General features: G+C 41.8%; 1 protein-coding gene and 1 pseudogene across 2 annotated transcripts in view; one reads left to right on the top strand and one right to left on the bottom strand.

Moving 5' to 3' along the window:
* The first annotated feature begins 584 nt into the window (after positions 1 to 584).
* On the top strand, positions 585 to 10614 carry LOC308314519 (arylsulfatase A-like; annotated as a pseudogene). Its single transcript has 8 exons — positions 585 to 721; positions 3795 to 3968; positions 7362 to 7501; positions 8042 to 8255; positions 9202 to 9326; positions 9900 to 10027; positions 10120 to 10222; positions 10308 to 10614. The product of its transcript is annotated as an arylsulfatase A-like (transcript).
* Positions 10615 to 13839: 3225 nt separating this feature from the next.
* mapk8ip2 (mitogen-activated protein kinase 8 interacting protein 2) overlaps positions 13840 to 20623 on the bottom strand; it is a gene marked incomplete at its 5' end in the record, with an annotated part of 45594 nt that continues 38810 nt past the window's right edge. The window contains 8 exons of the mRNA XM_080761488.1: positions 13840 to 13929; positions 15118 to 15216; positions 15331 to 15401; positions 15556 to 15681; positions 15763 to 15872; positions 15962 to 16134; positions 19325 to 19400; positions 20101 to 20309. Of these exons, the coding sequence (XP_080617614.1) occupies positions 13857 to 13929; positions 15118 to 15216; positions 15331 to 15401; positions 15556 to 15681; positions 15763 to 15872; positions 15962 to 16134; positions 19325 to 19400; positions 20101 to 20309 (937 nt within the window). The 3' untranslated portion in view covers positions 13840 to 13856. The remainder of the gene's footprint in view (positions 13930 to 15117; positions 15217 to 15330; positions 15402 to 15555; positions 15682 to 15762; positions 15873 to 15961; positions 16135 to 19324; positions 19401 to 20100; positions 20310 to 20623) is intronic.

The raw sequence follows: 20623 nt of genomic DNA, 5'->3' as shown, positions 1-20623 counted from the left end.
ATCTTGTTTATGTAGCAAATTCAAACGTTTGTTATAACTGTTAACATGTCTCAGTGGCTAAACAGGACAAGTTGATCTCATTGGGCTAAAGCAGGACAATATTATTTGGGCAGTATGGTCTCCCAGAGCTCAAATTAGCTAAGAGAGACCATATGTGCTGTTTGTGAAATTGTGTGTGGAACGGACTTCTACATTTTCTTTCTTGCCCCGGCCCCCTCTCTTCTTCCATTTCTTTGTTTAATTAGAAAATTACACAATGGGAACAATGCACAAAAACAATTGTCACCCACTTTTTTACTTAAACTGTGATGTGACAATAAAGATGATTCTGATTCTGAGCTAGAAGTGGATTTGTCCATGTTGGACCGGGAAGAAGAGCGGTCAAGTGATCATGTGCATAGGTACCTAGGTCAGTTCAATAGAGAGTACGTGGAGGTGGAGATCTTTACTGACGTCAAAACGTTTTAAGGTCAACTCAATGAGTTGCATTGCATTGGTGTGGTTTACCTTAAAAAACGTTTTGTCCCGACCCTGTGGTGTGGTTTGGGGTTTTGGACCCTGTCTACGGGAAAACTGCATTTGGCATGACTGTGGAGGAGTCCATTCTGACTTATCTGGACGATTCCCAAGCGTGGCACGGCTGCAGCTCACCGCTCAATGGCTGCGTCTCACCACTCCAAGAGATGGGTCAAATACGGAGAACAAATTTCACTGAGGTAACGTTTGTGACAAATCCTACGACTTTGATTATGTGTTCTATTTTACAGGATAGAGAGGATGGGCTGCCAAGTTGGTTTTGTGTGTGGGTACCTGGGCACTCTGGGGTCGAAGGCAATGAAATGGCGTGGCCAAAAAAGGTACAAAAGGTTCAACTAGGAAAATGTGAGTGTTTTAGCATGTGCAGGGAACAACTAGACCAGTGGTAAAAAAAAGTGCGGGAAAGAGAAGGAGAAGAGGAAAGGGACAGACTGTATTTTACTGTACAGCCATCTAGGTATATAGACATATATACCGAATAACGGTATAAAAGAAAATGTACAATGGACTCTGGGAGAAGGGATGACATTGTTATAACCAGGCTGAGACTGGGACTACCAGTATGTGGTCTAGCCAGCTGCTTAAAACATCCAGCCGGACTGTCTGTCTGTGTGTGGACAGATGGACAGTTAAACATGTCTTGTTCTCATGTGAGAAGTACAGAAATGAGAGGCGGCAGATGTTTGAGGAATTGGCAGATCAAGGTCTCAAAGTAGTCTCTTTTAAGGCTATATTTACACCAGCTTTCTCCACTCTATATACTATTCTAAAGCAGGGGTTCTCAACGTTTTTGGCTGGGTACCCCCCAAAAATTATTTGGCCATGTCTCATGACCCCCTCCCCACCACCAATACAAAATGGCCACTAATAACCTTAATAATAGAGAAAATACATCATAAATAAATACCGAAACCAGATTCATTAAGGAAAGTTTATGCATGCACTACTATATGTAAACTCTAAGGCCCTCATTTATCAATCGAGTGTAAAATCTGCCACAGATTCGAGTGCAGGTTTCGTAGTACACCCACGTCGCCACGGCATTTATAAAGTGATCGCAAACAGCTGATCCTTCCTTAATTTCGTTCTCACGTTAATAAATGTGACGGCTGAAATCTATCTGGCACGCCCTATGAAATCAAGCCTCGCCCTCGTTTTTGCGACCTGAAAACGGCAATACGTTTACTGAAACCATGGCAACATGAAAAAATAGGTTTCTCCCGTGCCTTGCTGCGCCTCACTCTCTCATACACACGCACAGACGCACAGCACGCACACGCAACTTGCAAGCTGCCCAACTAACTGGTGTGTTGTTAAATAAATAAAAAACGAACACCTGCATGAATTAAATAAAGTTGTAGGTCTACCCTGTCTGTTTCTCCTCTCGCTTCCCTTATTGCTGCCCGCCTCACGGTCCTCACCCCCGCACGCCACGCACGCACGCACATATCGCAATTTGCAAGCAACTTTCACTGTGTGTTGTTAGTTGTATATTAAATTATTAAAGTATTTTTAATTTAATATACAACAAGATATATTAGTGAACGAAAACCTGAACCTGAACCATAATTAAATAACAAATAGGCACACACACGAACGGTGACACGCTGCTGTTTTGCAGGTGCTCCTCCTGTCCTGTCTGTCTGTCTCTCTCTATCACTGTGGTCCGTCCGTGACCAACTGCATGCACGTTCGACAGTCTAATTAGATTGCCTCGCAGTCGCTGCAGTGGCTGCAGGACTGTCAACTGTCAATTATATTAATGTGCAGCCAAAATATATGGTAGCCTACTGGTGGTGGTGGGCTGACTGGCTGGGTTAGCCTATACCTATCGCCGATGCGGTTCCCATGCACTTGCGCTGGGCTGGCACGGCACATTTGACATTCCAGTGACACGTCAGGTTTATTAAACGAGGAGGAGATTGCATATACCGTAACTCCAGAAAGACAAGTGCTGTTGGCCTGCTGTAGATTACAGTATATAGGCTACCCATGCATGTTGGGACTCTCCGCAGCTGCATTGCACTATAGGCTACTTTCCAACGTCATGGAAATATTCCAGCACAGACAGCCCAAATCCGCATGTAGGCTATGCCGCATGGACATACATGCAGCATGAGAGAGGCTATCATGTCGTCAAGGCAGTCATAATCAACGTTTATGTAGTGATTTCTGATTTGATCATTGATGAACGAATCATAAACATATGGATGAAGGCTTGCCGCTTGCATGTGTGCTGGTATGTGTTGGCGACGCACGCCGCGCGGTCCCGTCCTCCCGAGCCCCGAAAATGATCTCGCTTTTATCTGAACTGTCAAAACTGTCAAAACCTGTCTAAGCACTTATTTAAATGGTGAATGATTAAGTCCCTTACGCCTATAGCCTGCTAGTACTTACTACAAATAGGCAGCTGTATGCTTGTCATTGTCACTTGGAAATAAAGGCGTGCAGTCCATTTATGCCTTTTTTTAATAAAATAAGCTAACACAATCATAAGCCGCATCACCGCATGCGCTCCAAAAAGTTGCTTGCATAACAAGGCCAGTAAATCACTGTTTGATTAAGCACAAACTAATACATTGTAAACATGTTATATTGTTTTTAATTGCGCGATTTTAATTACTTGTAAAGTTGGAAATCTCTCTTTTGTTTTTTACATACACATACCGTTTTATATTAACATTTTAGGAGTGAAAACATATGTTTTGATGCCTGTGACAGTGTCAGCAGTTCAGACAAGGCTGCTCCGCTTGTGTAAGACAGAAAAAAAATGCGTACGCCAAGTGAGGAGCAACCGTGGATTTTCAACGTTGTCACGTTCAATTTCAAGCGTTGGCGGAAATGGTAAATGTCAAAAATGTCGGCAATTTCGGCGTGCACCCATATTTTGGCGTACGCACGGTTGATAAATGAGGGCCTTAAATTTCCATTTCCAGCCATTCTGTTGCAAAAAATAAATAAAATAAAATAAAAACTTTATAATTTGGGGACCCCCCCCAAAATAATTTCGGGACCCCCTGTCACCCCATGTTGAGAACCCCTGTTCTAAAGTGCTGTTAGTATACCCCAGAGCCATCTGTGGAGGGCAGCATTGCACACATTGTGTACAGCCTGCCGAACAGGAAGCGAAGATAACATTGCGTCAGTGTCACCAGATTTTCCAGGAAACCAAAAGAAGACAGCCCTTTTGCAAATGAAATGCGACGTAAAATGGATCAAATCACCTTTGCATTTTTAAGTGTTTTGCTTTTCTCCAGCTGCTTAGCGTTACCACCAAATTTTGTACTACTTTTCGCTGACGATTTGGGATTTGGAGATTTGGGCTGCTATGGACATCCGACTTCACTGACTCCCAATCTGGACCGCCTGGCAGCCGAGGGACTCCGTTTCACTGACTTCTACAGCACCTGTGGAGCCTGCAGCCCGTCCAGGTATAGTGACCAATTAAAGTCACCAAACCATGACAGTGACATAATGCAGTCACTCAGTGCACTCATGACTGAATCAGAACTTATTGTCACGTCACCACATCGCAACAGTCACTAGCCTAAGATTTAGACTCTCGTAGATCGATTCTGACATTTCTAATCTACGAGATCTCGTAGATTAAAAATGTCAGAATCGATAAATACATCTATCTACGAGATGAGAGTCTAAATCTTAGGCTAATCACGACACCATTACAGATGTAAAATAGTGTCTGAAATATGTTTTGTGTTGTCTCCACCAGGTAGGGTGGCCAGACGTCCGGTTTCACGCCGGACAGTCCGGTTTTAGACCCACCTGTCCTCCTCCCACCTCAACCTCTGGCCGGACACATAATTGTCCGGTTTTTTGTGATATACAGTGCTTGTGCCATAACTGTCATTTACGTCGTCTGCCTGGGTATTAAAATCTCTGCAGCGCTGCTCAGCTCCGAAGCGAGTGGAGACGTTCGGAGTGTTGCCATGTCCGCTTAATTATAAGCGACTTTGGGCTTGTTTTATATAATAGGCTACTAAGCCTAGTCAGGCTTCTTTTGGGCTTGTTTTCATAGACATGGTTGCTTGGTTCTCTTCCAAAACCTGGCAACACTGCCAGTGGGATGGTCGGTTTGAGCTCTCACAATCAATTTAGTATAGTTAATGCAGAGATAAATAAACCAAATATGCCGAAATGAAAAACTACATTTAATGAGCAATATGGAGCTCGACATCATAAAGAAAGGGAGGCTAAAGCACTGTGAACATACATATAGGCTACTGGCTTCATTCTATTTCTATGTCCTATACACCGATGACCATAAGACTGTATAAAAAACCCCACAAGAAAGAGATTAAACATAAAACATACCGGTATCTAAACATGAAATGAAATAAATTGATTATAAAATGAATGGCCTTTGTGGTACCCTATAGCCTAATTTAAAAATGTTAATTTAATTAGCAAATATATGTTCTCTGTGGACATAATGCTGGAGAGGATGGTGGTGAAAATCAGGTGCAATAGTAGTAGTAATAATATTAATATCTGGGGGGGGGGGTGCGAGCCCCGCAAAAAGTGTCCTCCTTTCTGAGGTCTTGCAGGTGGCCACCCTACAACCAGGACAAAGGCATGGGGAGAGAGTATGTTTTGCACTCCGTCCGTGTGTGTGTGTGTGTGTGTGTGTGTGTGCGTGCGTGTGTGTGTCCGTCCTTCCTTCCGTGAATCCGTCCGTCCGTTACTAATCTCCGGCACCGTTGGCCCGATCCATCATCCATGCCAAACTTTGCACACACACTCCCTGGATGCCAACGACGAACCTCTGCCCCAAATATTCGTCAACGACCTGTTATAGCGCCACCATGAGGCCGATTTAGGCAAAACACATTTCTGTAGATTACTCATACACATTTTATCCATACATCACACAATTCGGTATACACTATCTCCATAGTCATGTGATCAACACGGATCTCCACCATTTCCCATCTTCCATCCTGATTGGCTTCCAAAGCTCACATGCATTGGTCCGTTTCGAACAAAATGCCACAAATCACAAACGCAGTGTGCAATTCCCGTGAAATTATGAACGCACATTTCCACTAGGCCGAGGATGACATGCCACTAATTTTTTCTCCAAATCAGCCTCATGGTGGCGCTATAACAGGCCAATTCCTGTTTTTACCTATAACTTATAGGTATACAACTTATGTATGTGCACTCCCTAGAGGCCATGGAAAAACATTTTCCCTGCATCCCTCCACATCTGTCGGTTATAGCGCCACCATGAGGCATTTCACATTGTTTATGTTAGTCGCACAGATTTAATCAAAATCTCATGCAAATCGGTACACATGATCTCTGTAGTCATGTGATCAAGACGAGTCTGTTGGATTTCTCAGATTCTACACTGATTGGCTAAGATTGATATGATATGATATGATATGATATAGTACTTTATTGTCAGTTCACACTGAAATTTGTCTTGCGACACAGCAGCCAAGTATGCAGAACATATACAAAACACAAAGAACAAGACAATTTACATACATAAAGACATGAGCAATATCCACCGCTTAGATTATCCTGTGGCTACTACATCTCCTGATTAAGCCTCAAGGTCGACTGGTAGACAAAGGACCTCTTTAGTCTGACCTTGTTGTATGCTGGTACACCATATCTCCTTCCTGAAGGTAGCAACCTATATTCTCTATACAACACATGCTTAGTATTAGAGGTGATATTCCTTGCTAACCTTAGGATGCTGTTATCATATGTGGATGTATAAAGTTTCTGAAGTTGTTGTCCAACAATCTTTGAACAAATGTTCAGTTGTTGCAGCAGTTGTGACTTTAGGGCTGCAGACAAACATCCATACCAGGTGGTACTACAGTACTGAAGAACACTCATAATAACAGAAGTGAAAAACAAAAGAAGAATCCGTCTAGGCTACTAGCACCGAAGGATCTTAGACGGCGAAGGAAGTAGATTCTTTCCTTTGTTTTCTTACACACTGAATCAATCTGATCTTTCCATGACAAAAGATGGTCTATTACTACTCCTAGGTATTTGTACGAACATACCTGGTTGATCGGTTCCCCATGAATAGTAATGGGGGATCTGTGTATCTCTGGTGGTGTACCAAAAACAATCTCTTCTGTCTTTTTTGTGTTAATGATGAGAGCGTTGTTATCACTCCATTCAACCACCTTATTTACTCTGTGTTGGTGCAGTCCAGGATCACTGGAACTATCTAGGAGAGAAATCAAGACTGTATCATCTGAGTATTTTAGAATGTATTGGTCTGGTGTGTCAGTGCGACATTCAGACAGGCATTCCTCAATACGACAGCTGTCAGTATAGAGGGTGAAAAGTACAGCTGAGCTCACACAACCCTGGGGAGCACCAACATTAGTAGTTAATGCCGATGAGAGGGTTGTGTTCACTTTCACCCTCTGTACTCTGTTAGTAAGAAAAGAAGCATACCAGTGAATTAAGTATGGATTCAGTTCCAACTGTACCATTTTTGACACTAGTATATCAGACTGTATTGTGTTGAAAGCTGAAGAAAAGTCTAATAATAGCACTCTCGCATGATTCTTATTTGACTTATCTAGGTGTTTTGTAATTAAGTGGACCAGTGTGACAACCGCATCCTCTGTACCGCAACCCTTTTTGTAGGCAAACTGACTGGGGTCGAATTTGTCTTTGGTTATACTGACAAGATGTTGTAACAGTATTCTTTCAAGTGATTTCATAATCACTGAAGTGAGATCTATGGGTCTATAATCCTTATGTTCTTTTGGACATTGGATTTTGGGTAGTGGTTTAATGTGTGAGGTTTTTTGTGTGTGTGTCTACAGAGGTTTGGAATATTGGTTGCCACACTGGAGCCAGCTCAGATGCAAAGTGTTTGAGGAGAAAAGCACTGCATTCATCTGGCCCATTAGCTTTCCTTGTGTTAGTACACTGAAACACTTTCCTCACATCCTCTTCAGTGATGGTAATTCTGTCAGAGGGGGCAGGTGTTACAGCCTTCAGTATTTCAGTACACTTTGCGGAATTGTCCAATGATTCAAATCTGGCGAAAAAGGTGTTTAGGTCATTGGAAAAGACCCATATAGTCTATTATAAAAAAAATCTATTCACATTTTGTTTCTAGATTCCTTAATATATAAACATTTTATTTATTACAAAAACCTTGCTTCTCGATTATTCGGTTATAAGTCGGTTATTGGTTCTAAATTTAGATTTAGATATATTTCTGCGTAATTGCCTGGCCCTGTACTTAGACTGAATGTACAGTACACTCGTAATAGTAATAGTAATTTGTTTGTTCCTTTACACAAAGTATTGAAATATCATGATAGTCTTGACTTGTTTACACAATCACTTCCTCAGTCATGGAAGAGATTGTGCTTAGAAATCCTACGATGCAATCCAAATAGCTTTATACTGGATATATCTGATCATTCAGTTTCAGCTGGAGCTGGTGGCCTTGATATTTTGTGTAATGAATGTATTTAAATGTGTTGTTTTTCAGTTTCTATCCCAAGTGACATTTTAAATTCTTCCAACGTCGTCCAGCACACACACTACCCCCAGTATGCAGGTCCAGAGACGGCATATCTGTCTCCGAGGGGCCCCTATGGAGATGCTCTGATGGAGTTAGACAGTACTGTGGGAAACATCCTTTCCACCCTGGAGAAAACGGGGCAGATTAACAACACTCTGGTTTTCTTTACCTCTGATAATGGGTGGGTTGGTGCCGCTGTTCTAAATCGGTACTCTCTTCTGATTAACTGAAATTGACAACCCACCTGAACATTTATTTTTGAGGGGTGCTATCCCGTCCTATGTCCAGCTGTTAGTGTGCATGTAAACACAAACATTAAAATGCCATTGATAATGAATGCCCAGTTTTATGTCATTGTCCCAACACAAACATTAAATGCCATTGATAATGAATGCCCAGTTTTACGTCATTGTCCCAACACAAACATTAAATGCCATTGATAATGAATGCCCAGTTTTGAGTGTTTGTGTAAACACAAACATTGCGTAAACACAAACATTGAAGAAGAAGGTGAAGACGCAAATTCTGATTGGCCGGAATGAGATGATTTATGATTTATGATGATGTATGATGATAAAAGCCCCTTCACACAGGTGTGATGTTTGAGGGGCGCTATCTCCTCCTATATAGAGCTATTTGCCATTGACAATGAAAGGAGAAATTAGGTCAAATGTCTCCGCCAAATATGACGTAAATTTGTGTCGACACAAACATTAAATGCCATTGACAATGAAGGGAAAATGTACGTCGTATGTAGACAAGCAAATCGGCTAACCAATCACATGAATTCAGTTGTTCATGAGATGATGTATGATGATGTATAATGATAAGAGCGCCCCTCACTTCACACAGGTGTGATTTTCTTTTGTTTATTGGCAACGGGGAAAGCCCTGTTACTGATCAAACACTATAGCAATGATTACAATCACAATATAGTAATTTTAAACAGAATATATATAATATTAAAAGAGCAGACATTTTAACCTGCTATATAATCTATGTTTATTTTCTTCAAAGGTGTAGGCATCTTATGTCTATGGCGGGTAATACATACTATTTATGGCACTTTGATCTGCCATATTATTACTGATTATGAAATGACATGTTATTCCTCTCTTTGTGTCCAGCCCTTCATTGATGCGTATGTCCCGTGGAGGGAACGCTGGTCCTCTAAAATGTGGGAAGGCCACCACCTATGAGGGCGGCGTACGAGAGCCAGGCATCGCCTTCTGGCCCGGGACGATCAGACCAGGTATCTGTGACTTATTTTACCTACAGACAGTAGTACACCGTGATTGAACTGGGTATTATCTATCAACAGCCACTGAAGTTTAGGTCCACTGTATTGTGGAGCATCACCCAACCTAAGTTTTCACAATGCATGTACTGTATCTGTGGGACAATAAACATCTTGAATCTTGAGGTTATCAGTGAAGAACACAGTCCAAAATGGATAAAGTATCTCATAAAAAAGGAGAGTTCACTACTTCATCCGAGTGCAGTTTGATTCACAAAACAAGTTTTGGTTAATGCAGTTCGACCAGAACACTCGTACTGTAGTTGAATTCTGATCTTCTGTGGCCTTGCATCATAATAGTACTTAGTACCTGCGGTATCTGCAGTTCCAATGCCTGTTGTTTAGTTTCAATCTAGCTTCCCAATATTTGGTCATTATAGGTGAAACAACTAAAATGCATTGTGAGCTTGTAGATTGACTATTTCTGCTGCATGCCACATACTACAAATAGGGATTAAATGGTTAGGCTGCATTTCTTTCTCATCTAATTTGGTTTTGTGTCTACTCTGTTTTTCATGCATCCTTCAGGGGTGACCCATGAGCTGGCCAGCACCCTGGATATCCTGCCCACTTTTGCAGGGTTGGCAGGAGCCAAACTGCCCCAAGTGCAGCTTGATGGGGTGGATATGACAGATATCCTAGTCAAACATGGAATGGTACTATAGAGGCATCACACTTGTCATTCAACAACATTCATAGTTTAGTTAATATCCAACTAATCAGTTAATTTACTTCCATGTCTTTCTAGAGTAAGAGGGAGTTCATGATGTTCTACCCCATGGATCCCAGTGAAAGATTTGGCATGTTCGCTCTCAGGTTCTGGAATTACAAGGTGCACTTCTTCACATGTGGTATGTAGTATTTCCTATGTCTAAGAGTAAATATTTTGACCATGTCAAGTCATAAGGCAGGAGGTCTTTGCTCATCGTAATATAGGAAGCATCCCAAGCAGTACAACCCCAGACAGAGACTGTGACGCTCCCCCAAGGCTCACAACCCCCCACTTATTTTTGACCTGGACTCAGACCCTTCTGAGAACTACCCTCTCTCCCTGGTGGGCCGACCAGACCTCCAGTCATTACTGGCCAAGATCCTGAAGGTTAAGGCTGAGTTTGAGTCCTCCATGGTGTTTGGAGAGAGCCAAATACGGAGAGGGGCCGACCCTGCATTGGTGCCCTGCTGCAACCCTCAGTGTAGCCCCAAACCCAGCTGCTGTCAGTGTTAATGAGGCAAAGTGACAAAAAATGCAGATCAAACTGAATGTAGAAGGGAAAGTAACAAAGGACACTACACTGATGTCACTCAAACAAAAGAGTGAAATAACAAAAGGTTACGACGTGATGATTTTTGTTCATTATGTTGTGATGATGTGTATTTATTTTCTAAAGAACATTGCCTGGTTTGCCTGGCTTTTACTTGAATATTATATTATATAGCTGTTGGTTTTAATATGCCTGGCCTTTACATGATATTAATTATTTCCATTGTTTTTGTCCTTGTGCTTTACCATCTGATACTGTGGTCCAGTTGTACTGACAGAATCATCTTCAAGCACTGCAATATCGGTGTACTTGACAATCATATAAAGTTCAGTGTTTAAGTTATTCCAATGGCCCAACAATGATGACCACTGATAAATGATACAGATGGAGACAGACATTTTCGGACATCAAGCATATATTTTATTCATAAGACCAAACCCATGACAAGGCAGAGTGATTCATTTTTTTTTTTGTCTTTCTTACTTTTTCCTTTGAATTTTACAAGTCCTTGATTTTTTTTAAAGGTAGAAGATAAGATACATTTGTTCCGTCACATATTGATTTGCTCTAGGTATAATGTGAAGAATCTTGTTTATGTAGCAAATTCGAAAGTTTGGTTTAACTGTTAACGTATGTCTCAGCGGCTGAACAGGACAAGTTGATCCTCTGATGTTGACTTGTGAAGCTATATGGACAGAATGGTCGTAACTAAGCCGCAACGAGATAGAAAAACGGAAATAAGGACATACGTACAGGTCAGTGATGGGTTGCGCTGGGTTGAGCTCAATTACTATAATTGGCAAGAAGATGCAATAATAGTTTTCTTATGGCAGCCGACAAGGTCACTATTCAGCTCTAACAGCAGACTTGTCAGTACTCTGGTGGGTGTGTCACAGAATAATGATGTGCCCTAAATGTGCTGCTGAAGCCTGTCTGAGTGCTCATGGGCTTTGCGAGAACTCCAAATACCAATGTTCATGGCAGGTGCTGAGGAAATCCTGAAATAAAATGATGGCAGATCACACAAAAAAACTACTTTGTTTTTTCTCTTCATCCCTCGGGGTTATTCGTTTGGTTGTGATATTTTTGTTGTAATTTGTCACTTCAATTTTACATATTCATTTGTTTCAATAACATACTTAACATAAAGGACACAGCACTATCATTTTGATTCGCTATTATACTATATATACAGTATATACACAGTACCTAACAGACAGCGATACATTTGTAGATTACACCCTACTGCCCTCTTGTCAAGTTAACCGTCAAAGGAACTGACACCATGGAAATCTCACAGATCTGAGGTTTTGTTCTGTGACTGGTGATTGAAAGCAGCAGCAGAGGATGTGTATCTTAAAAGCGATGACCCTCATCTACCCTGATGCACCTGATATTTGGGGACGTCGTACAAACCTATAGGCTCCCACCTCTGGGGTTCAGTTGACTGTATCCACATACATTTTAAAATCTACCTCTCTCCTCCCTGTAATGTTTATGCTGCAGGCTACAGTATGCTAAAACAACAACCCCTCAAAGAGGTTATCGTATGATTCAATCAAATGTGTAAACATCGAGACCACCATGGAGTTAATGCAAGGAATACATGAGAGAACGTAGCCATCTCTCTCCTAACCTGCAGAGTACTGGTTATATCAAAGCATCAACCTCAGAAATGAAAAACAAAGCTTACCCAAGCCTACTGCACAAGAAATACCACCCTTCTTTCAATGTCATAGACATAGCTGTCATAGACATACAGTAGCTGCTTCATTTCCTTTTGATAAGTCTGATAACCGTAGCCTATATACAGTAAAATCCTTAGTGGTAATTCATTAATCATCAATCATCAATTTTACTGACACATAACTACTACTGGTACTTATCGTCATGACAATCCAGTCATCTATTTCCCCAATTTAATTTGAAAAGTTTAAACAAAACAAAAAATGGAGACTAGTGGTATCAATGAAAACTACAACTCAAACTTTTGAGTGTTTTTTCTTTTGCTGTGTAGTGTTGCAGGGAGTTTTAACAGTCAGAATCCTGCTAGTATGGCTTCAGATGACCTTTGCTTTCTTGAACCTTGAAGTTACATTGACTGCTGCAAAAGCATACAGTCTGTGATCTATATTTATCCTAACTGTATCTGATTACTCATCAAAGCACCTCGGCTATAGTGAAGGTGAGCAACCACAACGCTGCTGCAGTTAAAACAACACATTTCTGTTGTCAACATTCTCAAACAGACTCTTTCTTGCCCTGATTCAAAGGGACTATTTATTAATCAAGAGCCATACGTTATCGTGTTAAACATCATTTATGGTCCTGATTCTGTGAGTGTCAATGCACTCAACCACTGCAAAAATGGTGTGTAATTGTTTTGCGAATCGTGAGACATATAACACGCACAGTAGCTGTCTTTCCAGATCCATTTAACATCATGATCGTCCGCAAGCCCTTCTGCCACTGCACTTAAAACCACTTGTGTTCACGCAGAAAAAGACTGAGAGCAACAACTCTGTCCATCACAACTTCCATGGTTTTGTATGAGGCGCCTGTATGTCTCTACTCTCTATACATAATATTTACAACACAGACTTACACAGTCTTGTACGCAACACGGGTAAGGACATTTCACTGTACACAGCATAATCCAGATGTTGCTGTGTGCTCTTCTCTAGTCTTTAACCTGTAGAAATCAAATCAACAAGTTTTGTCGAATGACAAATACATATTTACAGTTCACTAACCACCAACTCATCATCAATTCTGCATCATCCTCTTTAATGGCTGTTGCGCTGCTTGCTGTTCTGTTGCATGTGTGTTCTGGGTGTGTCTGTGTGCAATAACCCTACTAGCCATGCATTCAAAAGTGAAACAGCAGTAGGTATATCATTTTAGTTTGTTTGTTTACAAAAAACAGAGGGGGATCTTAACTGATGCTCTGCCTCTTAGTTTTATATAATTGAAAATAAAAATGAATAAAAGAAACAGGCAGCCCGTCCCCAGAGGACAGACAATAAACAAACAGATAAATAGAAGATGAATAGGAAACACAAAATAATAAAAAAGAGATCCCTGATTGCAGAAGGGATGCACAAGTGTATTTCGCAATGGAGAGAAGACCTGTTCCACTGGCGCCCTCTGGTGGCAAAAACCGATAAGCATACACAAGCAGTGAGCAGGAGGAGGATGGAGGCCGCTGTCATGGCAACAATTCCTACTCCAGGTAGATGTCCTCGGTGGGGCAGGCGTACTCCAGATGCTCCTGGTAGTATTCCTGGAAGGCTCTCCTGGAGACGGGACAGATGCACTGATATTAAGCTCTGATAACAGATCTGCCTCCCGACTCTCCCAGCCAGTCTCTCTTATCAGCAAAACAGATACAGTACATTAAGTCCTCCGGTTCCATATCTATCACTTTGCTAATGACATATTTGGCAGCGATGTCCCGTCTCTCTAGCCAAGTATTTAGTCCTCCTCCAAATGGAGCAGCAAATTTTGTTAAAGTGTACTGTAAAATGTAATTCTGTTTGAAACACAGCTAAAGACATGTCTGTTAAATGAAGCCACAGATTCATCATAGGTTTATTGTTTAAGATACATGCTGTATTTGTCCATGTCTGTTACTTGACAGACACAGAACAGAGGGAGAAAATGATGCCCGCTGCCATCTATCTCACACCCTAGTTCTGTCTGAGGATAGTGAACCATCAATATATTTATTTAATAATTCAAACCCAATGCGCCTGATTCAGACCAAAGTTAACAAGCTTGCAGTCATTAAAGGCATGGATGGGGACGCATGCACTACACATGCTCTCACACTCACACTAACACACACACACTCACACTCTTCCCCCCTAAAACATGATCATCAGATATTATGATTACCGGTATACTAGGAGGGAGAGTTCTTTCAAAAAAGTGTACGGAAAGTGTTAAAATTATGTTTTTATGTGGCCACACCCACCAATTAATTAAGTATAGCTGGTTTTCAGGTGGGTGGGAACTGAAGCCCCACCCACAGATGTTGTTGTAGGAGGCTATGTTAAAGGAATTAGGTGAGGTATTTCGATTGGTCAATTTGACTCAAAGCTTTCAGGAAGACACCAAAAATACACAGGGAAGACATATTTAAATATTATAACCACACAAGTAATACAAATAAAATAAATAAATCACAGCAAAGGAATCATTCAAAGGAATAATTAATTTAGGAGACATGCCTAATATTCTATATAAGGTTCAGGTTGACAAATCTAAATAATGCACAAAATAAAGTGTAAATAAAAGTGGATGAGATGCAATGGTAGAGAAAATGGTAACAGTCACACCATTTTCTATAGTGTAAATTTCCTCTCCCTTTCTTTCCCTTAACATGATAGCTAGCCTAATAACAATACACAAAAGATGTTTATATGTCCCTATCTGTGAATCAGTGTAACAGCCTGTGTATCTCAATGGTAGCATCATCTCACCCGACACACTCTGCTACACGCCGCATTGACTCCTGGGATACGAACACATGGCAAGCGAATCTGTTCAGCATGGGGTGCTTGGTGATGAAGCCAAAGTAGCTGCAGAGAGAGAGAGAGGAAATGTTCAAAGAGTGAGACGCAATGAGTGAGAAATCTCTGTTCAGCCCAAACTATATAGAGAAAACAGAGAAAATATGCATTTATTCCATGTACCAGTTGTTCTTGGGATGGCATCCACAGAAGGAGATGTTCTTCATCTGGAAGAAGTGACTACATCTATCGTACTGGAGATGCAGAAATATATAAGATGTAAAGAAAAGAGCATTAAGATTTTACCTATTTATTGCAAATTAAATCCCATTCATGGCTCCATTTATCTGAGGCTTCTATTCTATGTGTCAGTCCTTTGCATTGATCCAGTCAATCCTTTATTCTCACCTCATCCAAAGTGTCATAGTCATCATCGTCCAGGCTCATGATCAGCTTGACTCCCTGCATACTTATCTCCAACTCACACAGAGAAGGTGGTCGCACGTGAACTGTCCGCTTCCTGGACATGGCAATCTAACACCCGGAAAAAAATGTTTGAATTATGTTGTATGGTTTGTGTGCATATGTGGGGAGTTGAGGAGGGGGGGCACTTGCCTTCTGCATGGCAGCACAGAGGATGCCATTGCCTTGGTGATAAGGTACCTCCACAGAACCCAAGAACTGAACGTTGAATGTTTCAGTCCATGCTGGGTTCCTCTTCATTCCTACAGGAGAGAGACGAGAAACGACATGAGAAGAGATCATCTTCGTAACACAACAAAATATTTACAACTTGTAAATGACCTCCACTCACCTAGCAACTCCTTGGACTGACCAATGACCTCGTGGGCATAGAAAGCAGGGAATATCCCCCTCTCTCCAGTACGCATGTTGTAACCTCTGTACCAGTAGTCATCCTCTTCTTCCTCCACATACAGAGGGTCATCCACGTCCAGTTCTAGCTCATCTGCATGTCTTGGAATGAACCTGCAGACGGAAGCATAGAGACAGACGTGCAATACTATGTATGAAGAGCAGAACAGAATCTGTGCTACATTTCATTTCCAATGATGTCCTCGCATCATGACACGCTAACAAGCTGAGCTGATTTTTGCACTGGGCCAAACTAGGAAATCCTGCAGAGCTTGGGTTTGTTTAATGGGAGGAAGCATCTGTCTGGGTTTTGGGTGACTCCCAGTGGACAGCTGTAATGGAACAGCACACATTCACCCAGGAGGGGGGGGGGGGGGGAGAAAGGAGACAAAGAAATGACTGAAAATGATTGTGATCACATACGCAGTCACATGTATGCATGTGCATGGGATAGATACTGTATGAACATACAGACGCAGCTAATGCAATGACACACACACCACCCACACACACACACACACACACAGTTAACACACACACACACACACACACACACACACACACACACAGTAATGCGACAGTGGTGTCTTGTAAGAATATTATTGGTTCCCCTGCAGAAGCACTGACTAGAGACACAGCTGTAGCTAGGACACGTGCCTTATTCCCTGTTATCATTGGTGATTCACCATGGTCTCGTACTGCAGTGATACTCAACCTCAGGCCCGCGGGCCACATCAGGCCCGCGGGACCATTATGACTGGCCCACCAATGAAAATCTAAAAAAAAGAAGAAAAAAAAATCTGGAAAATGAAATAAAAATAAAAAAATCTGAATGAAGTTATCTTTAATTACATTATTATAAGTAATACTATTAGAGTTGTACTATTACTCGAACGAAAATAAAAGCTTGGGGGGGGGGGGGGGAGATGCAATGCAAATGAAAGACATATACTGTGTATCCCTATTCCCTGACATAATTTTATAGCTAAACGGACAGAATTCTATTTTATTTGAATGATGAAACCCAGCTGCCATTAATAGTTGGAAATGGAAATGGAAATTGCGGAAATTGCGGAAATGGAAATTGTAATTGCGGAAATTGCGGAAATGGTGGAAATGGAAATTGCGGAAATGGTAATTGCGGAAATGGTGGAAATTGCGGAAATGGAAATTGCGGAAATGGTAATTGCGGAAATTGCTCTTCACTTATAGCTATCTATTTTCAGGTAGATTGTTTTATTTTACTCAGTCAGCCATATCACTACTCATTTTTTTTTCATGAAAAAGGTCATAGCTGGGTAATCTATTTTCAGGCAAATTGTGTTTATTGTATTTTATTTTACTCAGCCATAACAATTTATTTTCTGTTAACCAACTTGCTGGCTGGCAGGCAGGCAGACAGCTGCTACTCATAGACAGGCAGACAGACAGACAGCTACTCATGGAGAATTGGACAGGCAGGCAGTCAGACAGCTACTCATAGACAGGCAGACAGACAGCTACTCATGGAGAATTGGACAGGCAGGCAGACAGCTACTCATGGACAATTGGACAGGCAGGAAGGCAGACAGCTACTCATAGACAGACAGACAGACAGCTACTCATGGACAATTGGACAGGCAGGAAGGCAGACAGCTACTCATAGACAGACAGACAGCTACTCATAGACAATTGGGCAGGCAGGCAGACAGCTACTCATAGACAGACAGACAGCTACTCATGGACAATTGGACAGGCAGGAAGGCAGACAGCTACTCATAGACAGGCAGACAGACAGCTATACTCATGGACAATTAGGCAGGCAGGCAGACAGCTACTCATAGACAGGCAGACAGACAGCTACTCATGGACAATTAGGCAGGCAGGCAGACAGCTACTCAGACAGGCAGACAGACAGCTACTCATGAACAATTGGACAGGCAGGCAGGCAGACAGACAGCTACTCATAGACAGGCAGGCAGACAGCTACTCATAGACAGGCAGACAGTAAGACAGCTACTCATTGACAGGCAGACAAATAACTACTCATGGACAGACAGACAGGCAGGCAGGCAGGCAGGCAAAGAGCTACTCATGTTATGCTATTATGTTATTATAACAGCTACTCATGTTATGTGCAATAATTTGTGCAGTTATGGAAACAGCTCTTTGTGTTTATGCAAGAAAATGTAACACATTTATTTATTTACATATTGTGTGCATGCACATTGTACTTTGATACATTTTGCGAAAATAAAGCAATTGAAAGAGAGAAGTTATCAAGTATCATTAATGTCGTAATTTTATCTACTGGCCCCTGGACCCTTGCCATTTTTGTAATGTGGCCCACAGGTAAATCTATTTGAGTATCCCTGTCGTACTGCATGCTGTAAAGTGAAAACTATAACTGCCTAGGGACCCATTTTACAAACTCCATTCCTAAAAATCAATCGCTAGTAATTAAAGTGTTCAAGGTTTTGCTTTTAATGAAGATGTACGGTTATAAGAACAGTGACAATTGGGTAGAGGTTCGGATTGTGTAGTTACTGTAGCATGCCATGATGTAATTCCAAAAAATGGCAAGATATCTTCAATAGTTGCTCCATTGATTATAAATTGCTATTTCAAGACTCGCATTGCATGGAGATACAGTTCTCAAAGTCACTCTGCACATAAACAAATGCTAACAAAGCAGATTCTACCACTATAACGTAACAAATCCGAGCAGATAAAAAAGCTACTTCCTGTTGATTTTACTTTGTGAATGAATTGGGAAGAAGACCAAGACTGGATCCGCAGATCTTTATATTCAATCAACAGGCAACAGGAAGTTGAGATTTGTATTTTATTGATTGATTGATTTAAATGCTGCAATATGACAGTCAATGAGGAGACAATATCTTGACCATCAATTTCTAATCAACGGAACAACTATTGAAGATATCTCTCCAATAGTTGGAGTTACATTATGGCTAAGTAACGCCGGGGGGAGGGATGGCTATTTAGAGGGGGGGCTAATGAAGGGGGGCTTTTGGGGGCCCCCCTTGCCTCCCCCCCGGAGCCGTAGGCACAATCCAAACCTCTACTAAAGTGTCACTGCGCTTTAACCACTTAAACCCCATAGGTTGAGCGGAGTCCCTCAGGGCTCTATGCTTGTGTACCTGTATTTTCTAGTAGGCTATATCAAAGCTTGTCAATCTGCTATTTTCCCGCGAATGCTTTCCCCACAATATGGATTCTGGGGTTTAAGTGGTTAAAGCATGTTATCTGTTCCTGTGTTGACATGGTAAATCACTGATAACCATATGTTAACAGAACGGCTTACCTATAGACTGCCCTGTGTGTCTGATCCCTCTCTTCTCCATTGATCGTGCAGGAGAAAAGACCAAAGGACTCTGTGCCTAAACATGTAAGAGATAATGTGATGTTGCAGCAGAATAGCTACAGTATGTTACCTGAAAGGGTAGGGCAACAGATAATGGACAACTTATTTTGCTGTGGTTCAAACACCAATTTCTAAAATGTAGGCCTATAGTCCATGAGAATACCAAATCATAGCATATAGGTTCTGTTTTTTCACATTATTTGAATTTCCAGCATTGTTGCTCAGACCTTGCTCTGAAAAACATGTCAAGTAAAAAACATCTCAATTGAAAGCCCAGAGGTTGCTGTTCTCGTTTCACTCAAATACTCTGCCGACACATTGCTTTGCCAAAAAGAGAATTTGAGAAATGGTAACATAAGCCAGTCTAATCAGCCTTCCAACATTCATTAAATGATGAGTGATGATCATACATGTACTGGGAAGCACAGCCCTCCTGCCAACTCTTGTGTGTGCTTATTACATTACGTTTATGTATTCATGCATCATCATGGCTGACAGAGCTGAGCTGCACCCTAATCTATTCATTTAGAGAGCTCTGAAATGACAGCATTATAAGAAGCATGCTGCTCCGTGCTCACTAATGATTTTCCTTGCAAAAAAGAATAACCCTATAGAGACCTCTCTCGACATAAGTGGTTATTTTACTGTTGGCACATACGATGATGATGACAGAGGCCTCCAGTAAAGTGCTGTGTGTGGCTTTGTGTGTGACTCACTGGAGGAGCGCGAGGTGCTGTTGACGAAGACGTTGAGGAACTTCTTGGAGAACGGCAGGTCGGCCTCCGGGGAGGAGTCCTCTGAAGAGCTGAGGAGCTCTGAGCGCAGCTCGTCACCGCTGCGGCCATAGACCACCTGGCCGGTCCCCAGAGGCTCCTCGTCGCACAGCGTGGACAGCTCACTGTCATCACTCAGAACCGAAGTGCACCTGGGAGGAGACGTGTGGAGACATGTTAGGTACACACATAGCAGACAATAGATCACCACTGGGACAGCAGGACAGCAGCAGCACATCGTTGCTGTCGGGCAGAAAACGCGTATGTCCAAAACGGTTACTTTGGCCAAGAAAATCCAATGAATTTTGAGTCGCAAGTTCTTTGTTACCGGTACTTGTCATTGGGTAAATATTCATATAACCCACAGACAGACTTTTTTTATTTTTTTGGTCTACAACAGGGGTTCACAAACTGTGGTGCGTGCACCCCTTGTGGTGCATGCACCCCTTGTGGTGCGTGAACAGTG

This window comes from Protomyctophum bolini (assembly GCF_963924005.1).
Source record: "Protomyctophum bolini genome assembly, chromosome: 4".
NCBI classification, from domain to species: Eukaryota; Metazoa; Chordata; class Actinopteri; order Myctophiformes; family Myctophidae; genus Protomyctophum; species Protomyctophum bolini.
Note: the sequence above shows the minus strand (reverse complement) of the source record. Positions and strands in the feature narration are given on the sequence as shown.